Here is a 14,860-nt window from a genome sequence, read left to right as displayed (position 1 = left end):
AAACGAATTAGACTCCTCATCAAAAGCCACGTGCATGTGCATGGGAGCCGCATTTTATCTTGTTCACGTCCGATTTCTTTATTCATTTATTTGTTTTTGCTTGCTTGGTAACACGGTCACATACCGTACGAGTGGGAATTAAAACACATCTAAAACGGGAACGGAGGCATTAACTAGGATCTTCTTCCCCTGCTCCACACATAAATATATAACTTGCTGGTGGTATGAATCTACTACTCTTATTCCCCCCTCCATCCTTAAAACTGGCTAGTGTTTTCGTGTGGGAGTGCGTGGGTGCGCGTTTTCAGCAAAAATATCTACACTGATATATTAAAGATGAAATCTTTTTACTTTTTTGATGAAATATAATTAATGTGACGACGAACTACTGGGCGGAGGCATGCAGGAGAGGGTGATGCAGTGTTTGACATCTGCCATTAGATATTATGAAATATCTTAGACAATATCCATCCATGGAGGCATCAATTAAGGACCTCAAAAAAGTTCATAAAAGAAGCAGAGTGAAAATGTGAAATAAGGACCACACGACTTTTTGAGTTTTTGGGTAAAATCTGAGGCACCTTGGCCACGTCACTGGGACTGATCCATCACTCTTCGCCTCTGTCGTTGTCCCCCCTTCTATCTTTCCTTATCCCCTCCCTCGCTGCTCTCTCTTCTTTCGGACAAGCTCACCTTCACGTCTGACTCAATGGCGACTCCGCTCTCTTCCGCCTTTCACGCCTCTTATCTCCCGCCACCCTCACCATCCTCTTCTCCTGCTTCTTCCTCCGCTCTCTGTCTGCCCACTTCATCTCCTCACTTTCTGAGGCAAGCCACAAAGTCCATTGCCTTCTTTAGCCCATCTGAAATACTCAGATGCGTTGCTATTTCACCCAGAACCAGAAGGAAACGTGCAGGTTCACTCCTTGTTCGTGTGTCCTGGGACGGACCCCTCGCTTCGGTCAAACTGATCACACAGGCCAAAAATGTTGAGGTTTGCCCTCTTCCCTTCCCGACCCCGGTTCTTCAATTTCCCTCCGAGATGTTTATGCTCGAATTATTTTTCAGATTATTGGGTCCTTAAAGCATCGCACTGAATGTTTGGACATTTGAGAACAAATAGATTTGTTGTTGTTCTGGGTGGAGGAATTTAAAGTGAGAAAATAACGCGGAATTGTGTACAGTTGACGGATACGGTAAAGCAGCATGTGGAGGAGAAGGTGGGGAAGGCAGTTCAGAACCATAGTCACCTGGTTAGGGAGGTGGATGTGAGGCTATCCGTCCGAGGAGGAGGAGAATTCGGGAAAGGACCCCTCACCAAAAGATGTGAGGTACCACTTTCTTCTGGCATTACATTTATTTGGGATATTAAAAGATTTTAGTTTGCCATTTACCAACTGTGAGGGGGATAAGATTCTAAGAACTAGGCAATTGGCAAATGCAATCTTGTTGATTCGAAATTGTTACCGAATATATAATTCAATTTTAGGGCTTGATGTGGGCTCTACTGTACTTGGTTAGGTAACTTTGTTCACGAAGAGGCATGGAGTGGTGAGGGCCGAGGAAGAAGCAGAGACTCTGTATGGGAGTATAGATTTGGTATCCTCGATCATTCAGAGAAAGCTGAGGAAGATAAAGGAAAAGGAATCAGATCGTGGTCGCCACATGAAGGGCTTCAACAGGTTGAAAGTCAGAGAGCCTGTAACTCCTTTGCCCATCGATGACACGGAGCCAGAGGCAGAGACAGACACGCCTCCCCAGCAGGATGAACAGTTCATTGATGAGGTTGGTTCTCGGCTGTCATGGGTTCTAGCTGGGGCCTGGGACTACTTCCATGCTTCAGGGTGGAAAATTTTACATTGTCATGAACAGTTCCTCTTTTCTCTTCTCTTCTTTTTTGTTTTGTTTGTTGGTAGATAAGTTACAATGTTTTTCGTGGAGGGGTTTTGCAGATTGTCCGCACAAAATACTTTGAGATGCCGCCGTTGACTGTAAGCGAAGCTATTGAGCAGCTGGAAAATGTTGATCATGACTTCTATGGTTTTCGAAATGAAGACACTGGTGAGCAATTATAATGCAGCTTATTTTCGTTTCCGTCCCCATTACGTGCCTTTCTATGTATCAGTGATCTCTAAATTGATAGTCTAACTGCTTCAGGGGAGATAAATATAGTGTACAGAAGGAAAGAAGGAGGTTATGGACTCATAATACCTAAAGGAGACGGCAAGGCGGAGAAATTGGAGCCTGTGGTGGTTGAAGCAGCAAGAGAACCCTCCCGCTCAGAATGATTTGCGCTTGGGAAAACTTTTTGAAAGAACGGTAGAGCTTGTATATGATTTGCGGATACCAAATGGTTATATCTCTGATCTGAGCAAAGGCAACTGCTACTTAAGTTTCGGTTCTGTCGAGTGTGAACCGAGTTTTCAAATATGGTGTGATCTTCGATCGCTTGATATTACAAAATGAGAGGGGCGCCATTTTGTGGTCATCCCATGATGTTGATAATTGAACTTCACGTCACTGCTGCAAGTATTCTGCAGAATGTTGGATCCATTTCCCCTTCGTTAGAAATTAGGGAGTTCAAACGGTAACACGGTGAATTTGTGTATGAAGTGCGTAATAAAATTTAATGAGTTAGCCGGCTATTGATTCGTAATTTGGTCTGCTTATGGGTCAAGTCAAGTCAAATTTATAAACATAATTAATAAATAACACGGGATGGAAAGAGAGTGCGACAGCATAATTAAAGGGGCATATTTATTGAAGGAAAGAATGATGTGTGTGACGAGATTAAAGGTTTGAGACTACGGTGAGCGATTGGAGAACCCCATATCACTTCAGCCGAGTTCTTGGTTTAATTTCAGCCAATCAAGAATTGCGAAGTGAAAGGTCTATCACGGTTACTGAAAATTTTCTTCTTGCTCCTTAGCTCTTTTTATGTAGGAATGCCTTTTAATCAGAATGAACATTGAGTTTTCTTCAGTTGATTTTTGGGGGGTTCCTGTAAACAGAAGACATGTAAGGTATCGTTTCCCAGTCTGTATGCAAAGATAAAAAAAGGTTTGAGCAAATGCGTTATCAAAGTAAAAGAAAAGGATCATATACAATACTAGCATCTTGCCAGTGCACTTGCCTCGGATCATCTTGTGTCTTCGCCGACTTTTCCCCTCGTGCTGAGCATCCTGTTCCCCCATATGAAAGCAGAAGAAAAACGAACATCCTTAGGCCTGATAAAGCAAAATACCAATATAAATCGAAGCCCACTCTAGTGACTCATAAAAAGCACAGGGATTCACATTGTCCATAAACCATAAACAGCAGCATTTATCTTAAACTCTATGCAAATACATGAAACCCACTCTAGTGACTCAAAAAAAAAAAAAAAATAGCAGGTACTAATAACGACCACGTATATACACACAATGCAAGCGTGCAAACAAAGAACAATGTGACTGCATCAGGCAACATAAAGACGTCTGTGAAAAACTCAAATTGAAAGAACTAAAACAGACTCTACGGCAAAATGATTAATTTCTTTGCCTCTTTTAGATTAAATAACCTCAGCAAGGGCAACCAAGCATAAACCGTATTGAGAAAAGTTATCAGTGCCAGCATCAATAACATAAAATTAACTATGAACAGCTAGAAACTAAAAGGAAAGGAAGCTTCGACAAGTTCACCTCCGAACCACAGAAAGTATGAGAGGCCTGAATATTACAGAGCCCCCTAACAGGGAAACTAACAAACATAATCAGCCCAGATTTCTTCTCCTTTTTTACTCTTTTACTTCTGACCATGAAATTTTGTTAATAATATACAACAATTTGACCAGGCAAAAAATTATATACACCATCACAAATACATCTTCTAGAGATAAAGGCATTAGTTCTTGTTATCAGAACTTCAAGCCCATCTCAAATTTTTTTTAATAAAGAACCTCACAAACCTTATTCTATATCCCATGATTCAAGTTGTAGAAATTGCTCTTAAAATTGTACCTATAAGCTTGATGTGGCCATTAACCGTAAAAGCGTTTTTACCAAAGTATTTTAATGGGTAAAATTGAACCAACATTTCTGTTATTTACAACATCAGTAAAAATAACCAAAATGGTATATCAGAGTTCAACAAAAACACTTGAATTATAATTGAACATGTAAACCTTTCCAGCCATTGTAAATCTGGAGAAGGCCAGAGGAATAAAAGTAGTCAATGGAAGAATGTAAAACATACATAGCATTATCACGGTAATGTTTAGAGCGTGGTGTTTGATCCATGAACACGGCACCACGTATGGATTGTCATTCTTGCTGTTACATATAGCAGCACTATTTCTATCACACAAACTCTAGCATTGACTTATTTAAGGGCTTAAAGTGACAACCAGACTTGTCAAGCCTAAAATGATAGTTCAGAACATGAAAAGCGGGGGCATGTGAAAAAAGCCCAAGGAAAACATGAGACCTAAGCCCCCATTTGAGAAGTACTTCACATTTCATGCGATTGCCCCAACAACCAAGGAAAGCTTCTTCCGTATTGGCGTATTGCCACAAGGCATTGGTCACTTACACTTGCCCGCTATCTCACCCTAATCAATTCCAGCATTTCCTCAGATCCTGAAGTCACCAAACACACACCGAAGTGTCTATCTAAGCTCACTGACAGAACCCCAGAATGACAAAGCGACCAAACTGCTGAAAGTAACATAAAATATTAAGGCGGCTTCATTTTCGAAGCATGCAATAATGCAAAGCGTCGATAATGCGAAACATCTTACAAGCCACATTAATTATATAGAAACACAGACGAACAGAATGGCAGCGCTCATCAGTTAAACAATTGAAATTACGCATGCATTAGTGCAGGCATATATTATATTGTACAGAGGCTCATAATAGCTGCAAATAACTTTCCGAGTTTAGCACACCAAATCAGCTAGATTAATTGAAGGAAAATATATCGTAAGCTCTTACTTAGGTGGACGGAGTTATAAACTCTCCTCCCTATTCGATCCAAACTGATACTCCATAAACTTGGGTTCCTTCTTCGCACCAGCGCTATCATGATTAACAAACCCAAGAGTCCCTTTGTTCTTCTTCTTGGAAAAAGACTTCGATTTCCCTTTCCTCTCTCTGACTTTCCACACATTACCTTTTCGAAAGACAAACTTCTCAGCCTTCCACCCCGGGCAACTCGTATCGATCATCGTCACCTCAGATTTGGAAAACCCTCTCAACTCGTTACCATCATTTTCTTTCTCCTCCTCCACATCGCAACAATCCAAACCTTCCTCTTGCCGCTTCGCCGTATCGTTGTTGAATGAATTCGGAGCAGGGACATTGTCGTCTTTTCGCGCACAGTCGACGATACCAGTGTTCCTCAGCGAAGAGGCGAAGAAGAATTTGGGGTTTGTCTGCTTCCTGGGACACTTCTTCCCGGAGCTGAGGCGACCGCCCATGTTGAAGAGCTCAGCAAGTACGCTGCTCAATGGGGGGCGGACATCGGCGGCGGAGATCTCGGAACCCCGAGTCCGATTTTTTGACGAGTGCGTGGGTTCGGAGATGGACTGGAATGAATCGGAGGATGTAGGGTTTGGATGGTTGGCGAGAAAAGAATCGAGGTCGACATCGTCGCCTGTCGGGATGCCCTTGTTATGGCGGAGCCGGTCGAGCCAGTTTAAACCGGACTTTTGTGCCGGAGCGGAGCAGAGCATTATTAGAATCGGAAGAAGAACCTAGAGAAACCCGAGAGTCTGCAAAGGATGAGGAGGAAAAGGGAGGGTGAAAGTGAACGGCGGGGAAGGGAAGGGAAATTCACATTACAGTCCTGGCACAGAGCGAGTGAAGGACAGACGGGTACGCGTGATGCGCGTCGCCAGCGAATGACACGTGGCGTAATGCCGGGTACAGGAGTAGAGGGTGACTGAGCGAGAGAGGGCGAGATAAATGTCCTTCGGATCATTTTTTAACAGTGCAAAAAGCATGAAACATGTGGTTCCAGTCCAATCTCGACTCAAAAATTAAAAAGTACTATTTGATTTTCTGTTCAAATCTCTTCCAACGGTACGACTTTTCATTTTAGGGTTTTCTCTCCGGCCGTTCCTCGCGACCGCGGAAAACATACTTAAAACGATGTGCTTGTGCCGTTTCTTCTCTCCTTTTTCTGAATCTAATGTTCTTTGACGAATTTAATCTGGAAGCACTCTGACTCTGATATTCACGTGATAAGAGCCGTAAAGTTTGAAAATTTAGAACTTTCTCATATGGGGTAATTTTGATTTGCTTGAATCATATCACAGTGACGATGAGGAACAACTTTAACCAGAACTTTCTCATAACGTCATGGATTTTGGAGGGATGACAGAACACGCGCCACGAGAATATACTCTTCTATTTAAGGCTGTTGGCTTTGACAGTATTATTTTAATAACAGGTAATAATTTTGATTGAATAATTTGTTGCCTTGTTCCGGGCCTTTCAATGATTATTTTTTTGATCACCCGTTGTTCCGCGCCTTAAAAAACAGTGAGCAGGCGCCAATAATGAGAGAACAAATATGGGGATATCCCATTCTATAGATCTGTGGTTTCCACGGATATGGTTAGACGATGGTGTGATGTGCAATTAATTTAATTTGGTTCGATGTTTGTTTAGTGATTGTTCGGATGTGAGCATGTGTCTATGTGAGGCTGGATATACGTTGGGCTCAGTTCAAAATTGTTCAAACTTGGGGCGTGATAGCGAAGTTTAGGTGATGGTATTAAATTGTGTTTGAAGTCCGAGCGCGCGCAGTAATAAATTGAATGAGAAACAGCAACGATAATTCCGTCCATTCTTAAACAAATAGAGCATCACATGCACGCCTCCGTGTGCACCTGAAACTCCGTCCTTCCTCTCGTTCACGAGTCAACACTCGTGTGAAATGCTTCCTCTTTATTAAGTGCCGCCTTTGATTCCGTCCATCCTCTCATCAGCTGCACAGTTACATTTATTTCGTAGCATCTATGAATTAAGTTAATATCAGTTTTCTAGTTAGCCGTCAGCCAGCAACTCGCCAAGATCCAATTTCTAGCTATTTCCCACCCAGTCAGCCAGCAACTCGGGTTTTTAGGGATAAAGAGGCTTCAATGAATCATGCTCGGTGACTCACTCGCCGTCGTCATTTGTGCTCATGATTACGTTTCTGATCTGAGTATATGAATAGGCTTTCGCACAAGGATTGTTGAGATAGTGCTAAAATCAATCATAACCATTTTTTTCATTAAAAAAAGGTTATCTAATATATGGACAAAGTATTAACAAGAATTTTAGGCATTTAGAGGAGCAAAAAATAAAACAAGGAGCCATTTCAGAGGAAAAAAAATAATTAATGCCGGAGAGATTTGTCGCAAAGACTGTTCATATAGAGAAGTGATAATAAGGAGGTATAGAGTAAAAGCTGTTTTAACCAGTACGCATCAAAGAGAGAGTATCATTCTTGGTGTTGGCAAGCGAACGAAGTATGTGCCTGAGTATGCCGACCATCCATGCGGAGGGCTTTCAGTCTACCGCCAGGAACATACGGCGGAATTCTGGGTGGGTACTGAAGCTGGTTTTTGTCATTCTCGTCACGTGCGTCACAAAGCTTTTTACTGTTTCTCTGATCTAATCCCACTCTAGTTGTTCCTTGTTTGGGTGAAAGAGGGAGGCGCGGTATAGTATGATATTAATTAATTAATTAAATTAGGAAACCGTGTGTTGAGTTGATGAATATTGAGGGACGACTTTTCTCCCTACTCGGAACTGGGGAGGCTAATCCCCCGTCAAAACTGCGGGGGAGCCACCCAACCCCAAAATATGAACCACTACCCATATGCATCACACCCTTCTCAATTCACACTTAGGCCGTCGCTTTCTTTTCGCCAGCCCCCACCCCGCTCCTTCCACATATCGCGTCACCAAGTCTGTTCTTCTCATCATCATTACGCTTTGGTCAAATAATAATAACAACACAAGTTTTTTTTTTTTGTAAATGTCTCTGGTCCAACCATACATGTTAAATTGAAAGTACCATTAGCTAAATTTACTCCGTGCAAACTAAATGTTTCAGGATTGACTTGCAGTTGTATGTGCCAGAACACAAAGTTATTGTATTCGGTTTTTTTATACAAGAGCTAGTGAAGGAGGACTAAATAAATTAGTTAATTATAATAAATATAAATTTATATTCATAAAATAAGTAAGATATTACATTTAAAGGCAAACACAACTAGTTGATTAATCTTGGAGGGGGAGTGATATTTATAAAAAACCCTGTTCATGTTGTGAGAATTCCAGCAGTCAACTAATGGACCAACAATTAAAAATATGAGCGTAGATTATTCGAGTGCATAAAGAACAAGTCAATTCCAAAGTTGTCGGCCGGTGAACGCCGCGTTGTCAGCTTGTGATACTTGACTTTTACCACTTCCCTCGTTTTTTTGGCTCCCATTTTATTTGGATGATAGCTCACCCTCGCCTTAAAAATAACAAAAAATTAAAAAGTACACTAAGCATTAAATAATTAATCGAAGCCTTTAAAATCCAAAATAACACCGAGCCCAGTCCTTTACAAATGTGAAATTAGAACGGCTCTGGTGAGCAAAAATACATGGCACTGTCTATATATGAGTGATAACTATTTCGAATTTTAACACCGACATTAATACTAATGTTTTCGTTAAAAAAATGAGAGCGAGAGCAATCAGGAAAATTAAGAGTATTTGACAGAAGGTAAAACTTGGAATTAGTAAAAGTGTTATGTACGACTTCTTAATATTGAATTATTGACTTATCTTCGTCAAATACACGCATATCATATTCATTACTCTATGTTGGCAAGCAAACAGAGTATAAATATTTCCCTTCTCATTTAAAACGTTCAAGTTTTCTCATGCACCGACCACGCTCTAGGGCTCAAACTAATATAAATCAATTTTACTCCTTTAAACTACACCGATAATCTCTCGGAGTCTGGTGATTCAGGTAGAGAAGGATCTTCCCCAATTTTCGTCTCGCTGGCGGAGTCGAATACCACTTGACTGTAAAACCCAAGCAAAACTGGTCGGTGGTGCTGCAGGAGCTCAGTCCCTTTGGGTTTGGCGGAGTGCCACAAACAGGTATGGTGGTGATGACGATGGAAACATTATTTTGTGCTTCTGAGAAAGACCACTTAGGTTGCCGTTGCTTGCATGAGGTTTTGTTTCCCACCACAGAAAAAGAAAAAACAAAACAAAAACGAGCCCAGAATATTTAAGGGAACGTGAAAAACAAGGCCTAAGCGAACTACAAAACCTAGGTGCCCTGCCCATTATTCTCACGCTCGGCTCTATTGGCTTCACTGCAAACGATCCAGAACCGTCCATTGACATATGTGGACTTCCACCTTGTCGTCGCTTTCAATCTCCCCCACGCATCTCTAACTTGCTTCTTCGCCCGTCTTTTTATTAGCCTTCTGATTCCTCTTCCCTTTCATTGGCTCATCTTCAGGCCTAAAGAATTAAAGGCAAAAAAAAAAAAATCATTGGTTCCTCGGAATCTTTGCAATTTGCGTTTCTTACCATCCATATTGCTGCAACCACCGCCGTCTGTTGCTTGCTAAGATGCTTCGCCATACCACGGTGTCGTAGTGAGATAATTCCGAAGCCAGCCGGGTTTTATTACCTTTCTCATCCCTTATCTCTATCCCTTGAGTCTTAGTCAATAGCCTTATCCTTTGTCGTCCTCTCCCTCAGAGTTTTCACCAAACTCGTCCTCTTCTTTTCTTCCTCGAAATCTCTAGGGGTTCCTTATCGCAAACCCCTCCAACCCCCCCTCCTCGATTTGTGCTGAAGATATTAAATCACAGGAGTGAATTTTCGTTGAAGGGGCGGGTTTGGTTTCTGGTTTTCTTACCTTTTTTTTTGTTTTTCTTTTCCCCTTCTGTTTCTTTTCGTCTGCTTGATTTTCGATATTCTGTTTTCCTGTTATGTCTTTGGTTCAACATTTTTACGATATCTTGGAAAACCCCACATTATCGGGAATATGTACAGGGATGGTTCTGTTTCTGGGTCCTATCTGGGTCGCATTTTTGGTTGGTGTTTTTGTCGGATGGGTTTGGAAACCGAAATGGGCTAGTCTGGGGAGAGAAGAATTAAGCCATTCTCTGGCCAAATCCTTGGAATGGTGCTCCCTATCCTCGTCGCCTTCCAAGCAAGTATTTTCGTCTCTCAATGGTTCTGAATTGCAGTCGCAAAATCGACAATCTTTGCTCGTGGTGGATAAAGGCTTGAGTAAACTGCCACTCTCTTCGCCGCCTCCAGAATATGATACTTGCAGCAGGTACCGCCTTTTAGGTTCTTATCGATTATTCTTGCATTTTTGTCGTTTTCTGCTGCTTGCTTGTATCTTTAGCCAGGTTGGAATTATGATATTGGAGCCACTTACTAATATAGTAGCTGAAAGCAAACTGTGTTTTTTGTTGAGTCCTTGGTCATACTTGATTAACTCTCAATGTGGTGGTCGCTCTTGTAATTATCTTCCTTGAAAGAAAGATCGAGTAAAAACCAAAAATCCGGATGCATGTCATCTGTTTGAACGTCAATGGTTCAGCTTTTGGCATGAACTGAATGGTTGTTTTGCACAATGTCACGACTACTTCCTTTAAGATTTACTGTCATGTTTGCCATAAATATGCTACCCTGCATATAGTCAGTGCGAGTTGTCACCCCTGATGCCTTTTTGTGCTTTACTGTCATGTTTCCAAATGACTTCATGAAGGGTAAATAGCTGACTTTGTTGTACTGTGCAGTGGGTCCACCATCAATGAAGACGCATCTAATACTATTATATTGGAGGATTTACAGCATCTTTGGCAGCTCGTAGAGGTAAAAGATGGAGGTCCTCCTTGGATACAGATGATGGATCGTTCCACCCCTAACATGAGTTACCAAGCCTGGCGAAGAGATCCCAAGGTAACATCTCTTGGTTTATCTAGTTGATGTCTTCTGCTTATAGTAAGCAATAATGCAGTAAAACAAGTCTCTCTATTTTCAGCCATGCTATCTAGTTTTCTGTAATTAACCTAGCTTTTTCTTTGGTTGGTTTTCATCATTGGTAGGAGGGGCCTCCTCAATATCGGAGCAGAACTGTGTTTGAAGGTGCCACCCCTGAGATAGTGAGGGACTTCTTCTTGGATGATGAGTCGTCCCCGGTGGGATGACATGCTTGGGAGTGCAACTACCAGAAGAGTGCCCCACTACAGGAACCACAAAAGTTCAATGGATACGGAAGGTGACTGACTCTTACTGTCGTTTTGTTCTGCTTTATGTTCAATTCTTTTATACTTTGGTTCCATATTCTGATGCTTGTCAATTCCTGTGTTGCAGTTTCCGTTTTTCTGTAAAGACAGAGAATACATAATTGCTCGACGAGTGTGGGAATCAGGAAGATCATACTATTGTGTGACAAAGGTATGAGAAGGAGGTTGACTCTGTAAACTTGTATGTTGTATTGGCTGAGGTTAGATTTAGAACAAGAAAAATACTTTAAAGTAGTTCATACTACAACAAAGATGACTGCTTCAGCTGGCGCTCCACCTTAATGTCATGTTTCGTGCTCAAATTATTCATTTTGATCGGGGCAAATTTTTGTTAATTAAAGGATGGATAAAAGAGATTACTAAAGATAAGTAAAGCTATGAGAACTTCCATTCTACATGTATAAAGATTAAGTAAAGCTTTCAAGAGTTTGTTTAGAAATTGTCTTGCTCTTACATGTTGGTGGTCTGGCAATAATTGGGACAAATAGGAGCAGCAAGGTATTAGTATCCTTCCTCTTGGTGTCTCAAGTCTCAACTAGTTAATTATAGAAGACTTTTTAGTTATTCGGAAATGATTAGGATTCCTGAATCATGCTGCTATGCCACCTTCTTGAGCTCTATATTGCTCTCTAATTTCTTTGGAGTTCATTGAAAAAATACCAAGTAACCATTTCATTTGTTTTCATTGATTTAGGGAGTAGATTGTCCCTCTATCCCAAAACGGGACAAACCAAGACGTGTTGATCTCTATTACTCAAGCTGGTGCATTCGCGCAGGTATATACTTTCTTTCTAGTCAACTAGTAAATCAAGATGACTTGTGAATTTGCATGTGAAGTCGCCCGTTAACTCATAAAGCAGAGTGTTCCCTTTCTGCCCTTGAAACCAGCAGTACTCACTGTAGTGGACAAGTTAGGACTAATTATGTTGTTTTTCTTGACAGTGGAATCCCAAAGAGCTCAGAACCAGTTGACTGCCTGCGAAGTTATGCTTTTCCATCACGAAGAGATGGGCATCCCATGGGAAATTGCAAAGCTTGGAGTTCGCAAAGGGATGTGGACATTGGTCCAGAAGATTGAACCTGGCTTGCGTGCCTACCAACAAGCGAGAGCCGCTGGTGAGCCGATGTCTCGGTCAGCCTTTATGGCTCAGATCAACACTAAGATTAGCACATCATATCTGCAATCCTTAGGAGCAGCGGATGATCAATCTGAAACTGAGAGTTTGACCACGTCTGAGAAACCACAAGGCGTGAACATACCGAAGATGCTCTTAATAGGCGGAGCTATTGCTCTCGCTTGTAGTCTTGACAAAGGACTGGTGACTAAGACGCTTATATTTGGTGTGGCAAGAAGATTTGGTAATCTAGGAAGGAGAACGAAAGTCTAGCACCAGAATCTAGTCGCTGGAATCCTGTTTCTTGGGATGACTGATAATCTCTCTAGTTATCACTTGATCAGGGTATGCTTGGAAAATTGAGACGTTCTATATTGGGACGAAACTGTCATGGAACCTCTTGTTTTTCTAGTTGGACCATGAAAGACCTAATCGGTCCAGGATATGAAAGGCAACATATGGTGTATATACTCGGTAGTAAGTAGCAACATGAGAGTCGATTTTTTATTTTTTATTTTTGACCAGCGAGAGTCGATTTTTTATTAGTTTCTTGTGCAATACCATAGTTTTATATACGTGTAACGGTGAACATATTGCAATAAATCCGTAATGTTCTCTTTGGTTGGTTTAGAGGTTTTCGCGTCTCGTTGATATTTTCACTGCTCTCGTACTGCGGAACTGGGAGCTGGGTGGAGAATTTTGTATTGAATTTTTTTTTTAAAATATTAATACTCTGCTCTTTATTATAAAGCATTTTTAAGAACGATTGATTATTTTTATTAAGAGAGGCTTGATAAGGTATTAATTTTTTTTTATATATTACTCATTTAAAGTTATTAACTATGAGAGATCATATAATAAAAATATAAAATTTTTATAATTAAATATAGGTAAAATAACAAATTTATTCCATGCAAAGGTAATCTTAACTATTCATATCTTTAGTTTTTGTGAGATAATTAGAAATGTTTTGTAATAGAGACGGAGGGAGTGCATCATTTAATTCCAATTGGGCATGACACACCTGGGGCAACTGCCCCCATTGGTATTTACTTCACCGCCGGCCTCTAAAACCCAAGTTTTTTAAATCCTTTTCGGCCAGCGAAAACCCTGCTCTAATATAGTTGCCCCAAGGCTTGCAAGTTGCAGCTGGCAATTCAATTTTGATGCTGAAATGGCTGCCGGTGAGTTGGCTTGTACCTACGCTACTTTGCTACACCACGACTACGGAATCCCAATCGCCGTAAGACTTATTTTTCTTTTTATTTGAAAGCGCCTTCATGTATATTTAGGCGTGATAGCAGAAGTGAAAATAGTAAAGACGAGGATTCTATTTCTAAATTGAACTAAATTCAAATGTTTAATAATTTTCCCTGAACATTTCTTTTTGACCACCAGTGGAGCAATGGAGCAGGCAGAAAAGCGTCGAATGTGACTGTGGAGTCGTACTGGCCTAGCCTGTTTGAGAAGCTAGCGGATGAGCGAAATATTGACGATCTCATTTGAACACTGCTTCTGGCGGCACTCCTGCCGTATCCGTGGCTGCTTCCGCTGCCGAGGAGAAGAATGAACGGCGTTGCTCGCTTTCTGATTATGAATTTACCCTGCTATATGCATATTCTGCGAGACAATTTAATTTCGTCAAATGCGTATTTCTTTGTTCTTTCGTGGTCTTGAAAGAAGCATGCTTCTTGAACGTATGCATTGAGATACACCGGAGGATGCATGAGAAGTTTCTTGCATATAGTGGGGAAATGGTTACTTCATTCATTTGTGTCGATGTTTTGTGCTTTTCTCGATAGGTATATACGTAGAGAGGGCTTTGATGGAGACGAGGATTACTGAAAATTGAGAGCGAATGAAATGAAAGGTAGAAGGAAAAAGAAAGGGGGAAATTTGAGACTTTATAAATGTCGAATATATATGTTTCGTTGGACGTAAATCATGCACGAAAGTAAAGAAATTAAAGTTCATAACAAATCGAATAACCTTAACAAATGAGTTAAGCATTTATCTTTTGCGACACACTTCTGAACCTGTGTTGCTCCGAATTTGTGCTTGCAGGAAGAGCCAAAGGAAAAGAGTGATGATGACATGGGTTTCAGCTTGTTTGATTAGAGTCCGTTCCTGAGGGGTGATCCTATTTAGAGTTTTTATTGTTTAAGAGATTTATTTTTTCCAGCGAAATCAATCTTAGCAACCAATTCATCGTCCTGTTATTGTTTAATCTATTGTCAAACTTTGGTGTTTTTCAATGTTTATTTTTGTTAAAACTTCTCCTCATTGTCTTGATTTTAAGTACTCGGACTTGTTTGAAAAGACTTATAAATAATTTTTCAATTATAATTTATGAAATAAAAGATAATTATGTAAGAAAAAATTTGTCTTGATTTATATGAAATATGTTTATAAGTGACTGCAAACATGAT

The 14,860-nt window shown here is 40.7% G+C and overlaps 2 protein-coding genes and 2 pseudogenes across 6 annotated transcripts; 3 read left to right on the top strand and 1 right to left on the bottom strand.

Moving 5' to 3' along the window:
* Positions 1-626: 626 nt before the first annotated feature.
* LOC114746689 (ribosome-binding factor PSRP1, chloroplastic) lies at positions 627-2,640 on the top strand. The gene is made up of 5 exons (XM_028934945.1): positions 627-994; positions 1,185-1,331; positions 1,522-1,785; positions 1,953-2,061; positions 2,158-2,640. The coding sequence occupies exons 1-5, from the start codon at positions 710-712 to the stop codon at positions 2,286-2,288; spliced, it is 936 nt and encodes a 311-aa protein (XP_028790778.1). The 5' UTR covers positions 627-709; the 3' UTR covers positions 2,289-2,640.
* Positions 2,641-3,134: 494 nt separating this feature from the next.
* LOC114746691 (uncharacterized) lies at positions 3,135-5,954 on the bottom strand. Of its 5 annotated transcripts, none has more exons than XR_003740299.1 (3): positions 4,974-5,954; positions 4,570-4,694; positions 3,135-3,227 (listed from the first exon to the last, which is right to left on the bottom strand). XR_003740299.1 is itself a non-coding variant. In XM_028934948.1 (2 exons), the coding sequence occupies exon 1, from the start codon at positions 5,711-5,713 to the stop codon at positions 4,988-4,990; it is 726 nt and encodes a 241-aa protein (XP_028790781.1). In that variant the 5' UTR covers positions 5,714-5,954; the 3' UTR covers positions 3,135-3,227; positions 4,974-4,987. The 5 variants fall into 5 exon arrangements, 2 of the variants coding, with proteins under 2 accessions (XP_028790781.1, XP_028790782.1); XR_003740298.1 differs by having other exon boundaries at positions 4,570-4,691; XR_003740300.1 differs by having other exon boundaries at positions 4,570-4,616.
* Positions 5,955-9,312: 3,358 nt separating this feature from the next.
* On the top strand, positions 9,313-13,063 carry LOC114746683 (uncharacterized; annotated as a pseudogene).
* A 542-nt stretch (positions 13,064-13,605) lies between these two features.
* Positions 13,606-14,549, top strand: LOC114746644 (60S acidic ribosomal protein P1-like; annotated as a pseudogene).
* Positions 14,550-14,860: the final 311 nt, after the last annotated feature.

This window comes from Neltuma alba, unplaced genomic scaffold, assembly GCF_004799145.2.
Source record: "Neltuma alba isolate B1F8T4 unplaced genomic scaffold, ASM479914v2 tig00005084_pilon, whole genome shotgun sequence".
Lineage (NCBI taxonomy): Eukaryota > Viridiplantae > Streptophyta > Magnoliopsida > Fabales > Fabaceae > Neltuma > Neltuma alba.
This window is presented reverse-complemented; position numbering and strand designations above follow the sequence as displayed.

What these genes read in the sequence shown, in the direction of transcription:
- LOC114746689 (XM_028934945.1), top strand. Translation starts at nt 710, where the DNA reads ATGGCGACTCCGCTCTCTTCCGCCTTTCACGCCTCTTATCTCCCGCCA. An exon ending in CACAGGCCAAAAATGTTGAG is followed by an intron (nt 995 to 1,184) that starts GTTTGCCCTCTT and finishes AATTGTGTACAG; the next exon opens with TTGACGGATACGGTAAAGCA. An exon ending in TTTTCGAAATGAAGACACTG is followed by an intron (nt 2,062 to 2,157) that starts GTGAGCAATTAT and finishes TAACTGCTTCAG; the next exon opens with GGGAGATAAATATAGTGTAC.
- LOC114746691 (XM_028934948.1), bottom strand. Translation starts at nt 5,713, where the DNA reads ATGCTCTGCTCCGCTCCGGCACAAAAGTCCGGTTTAAACTGGCTCGAC.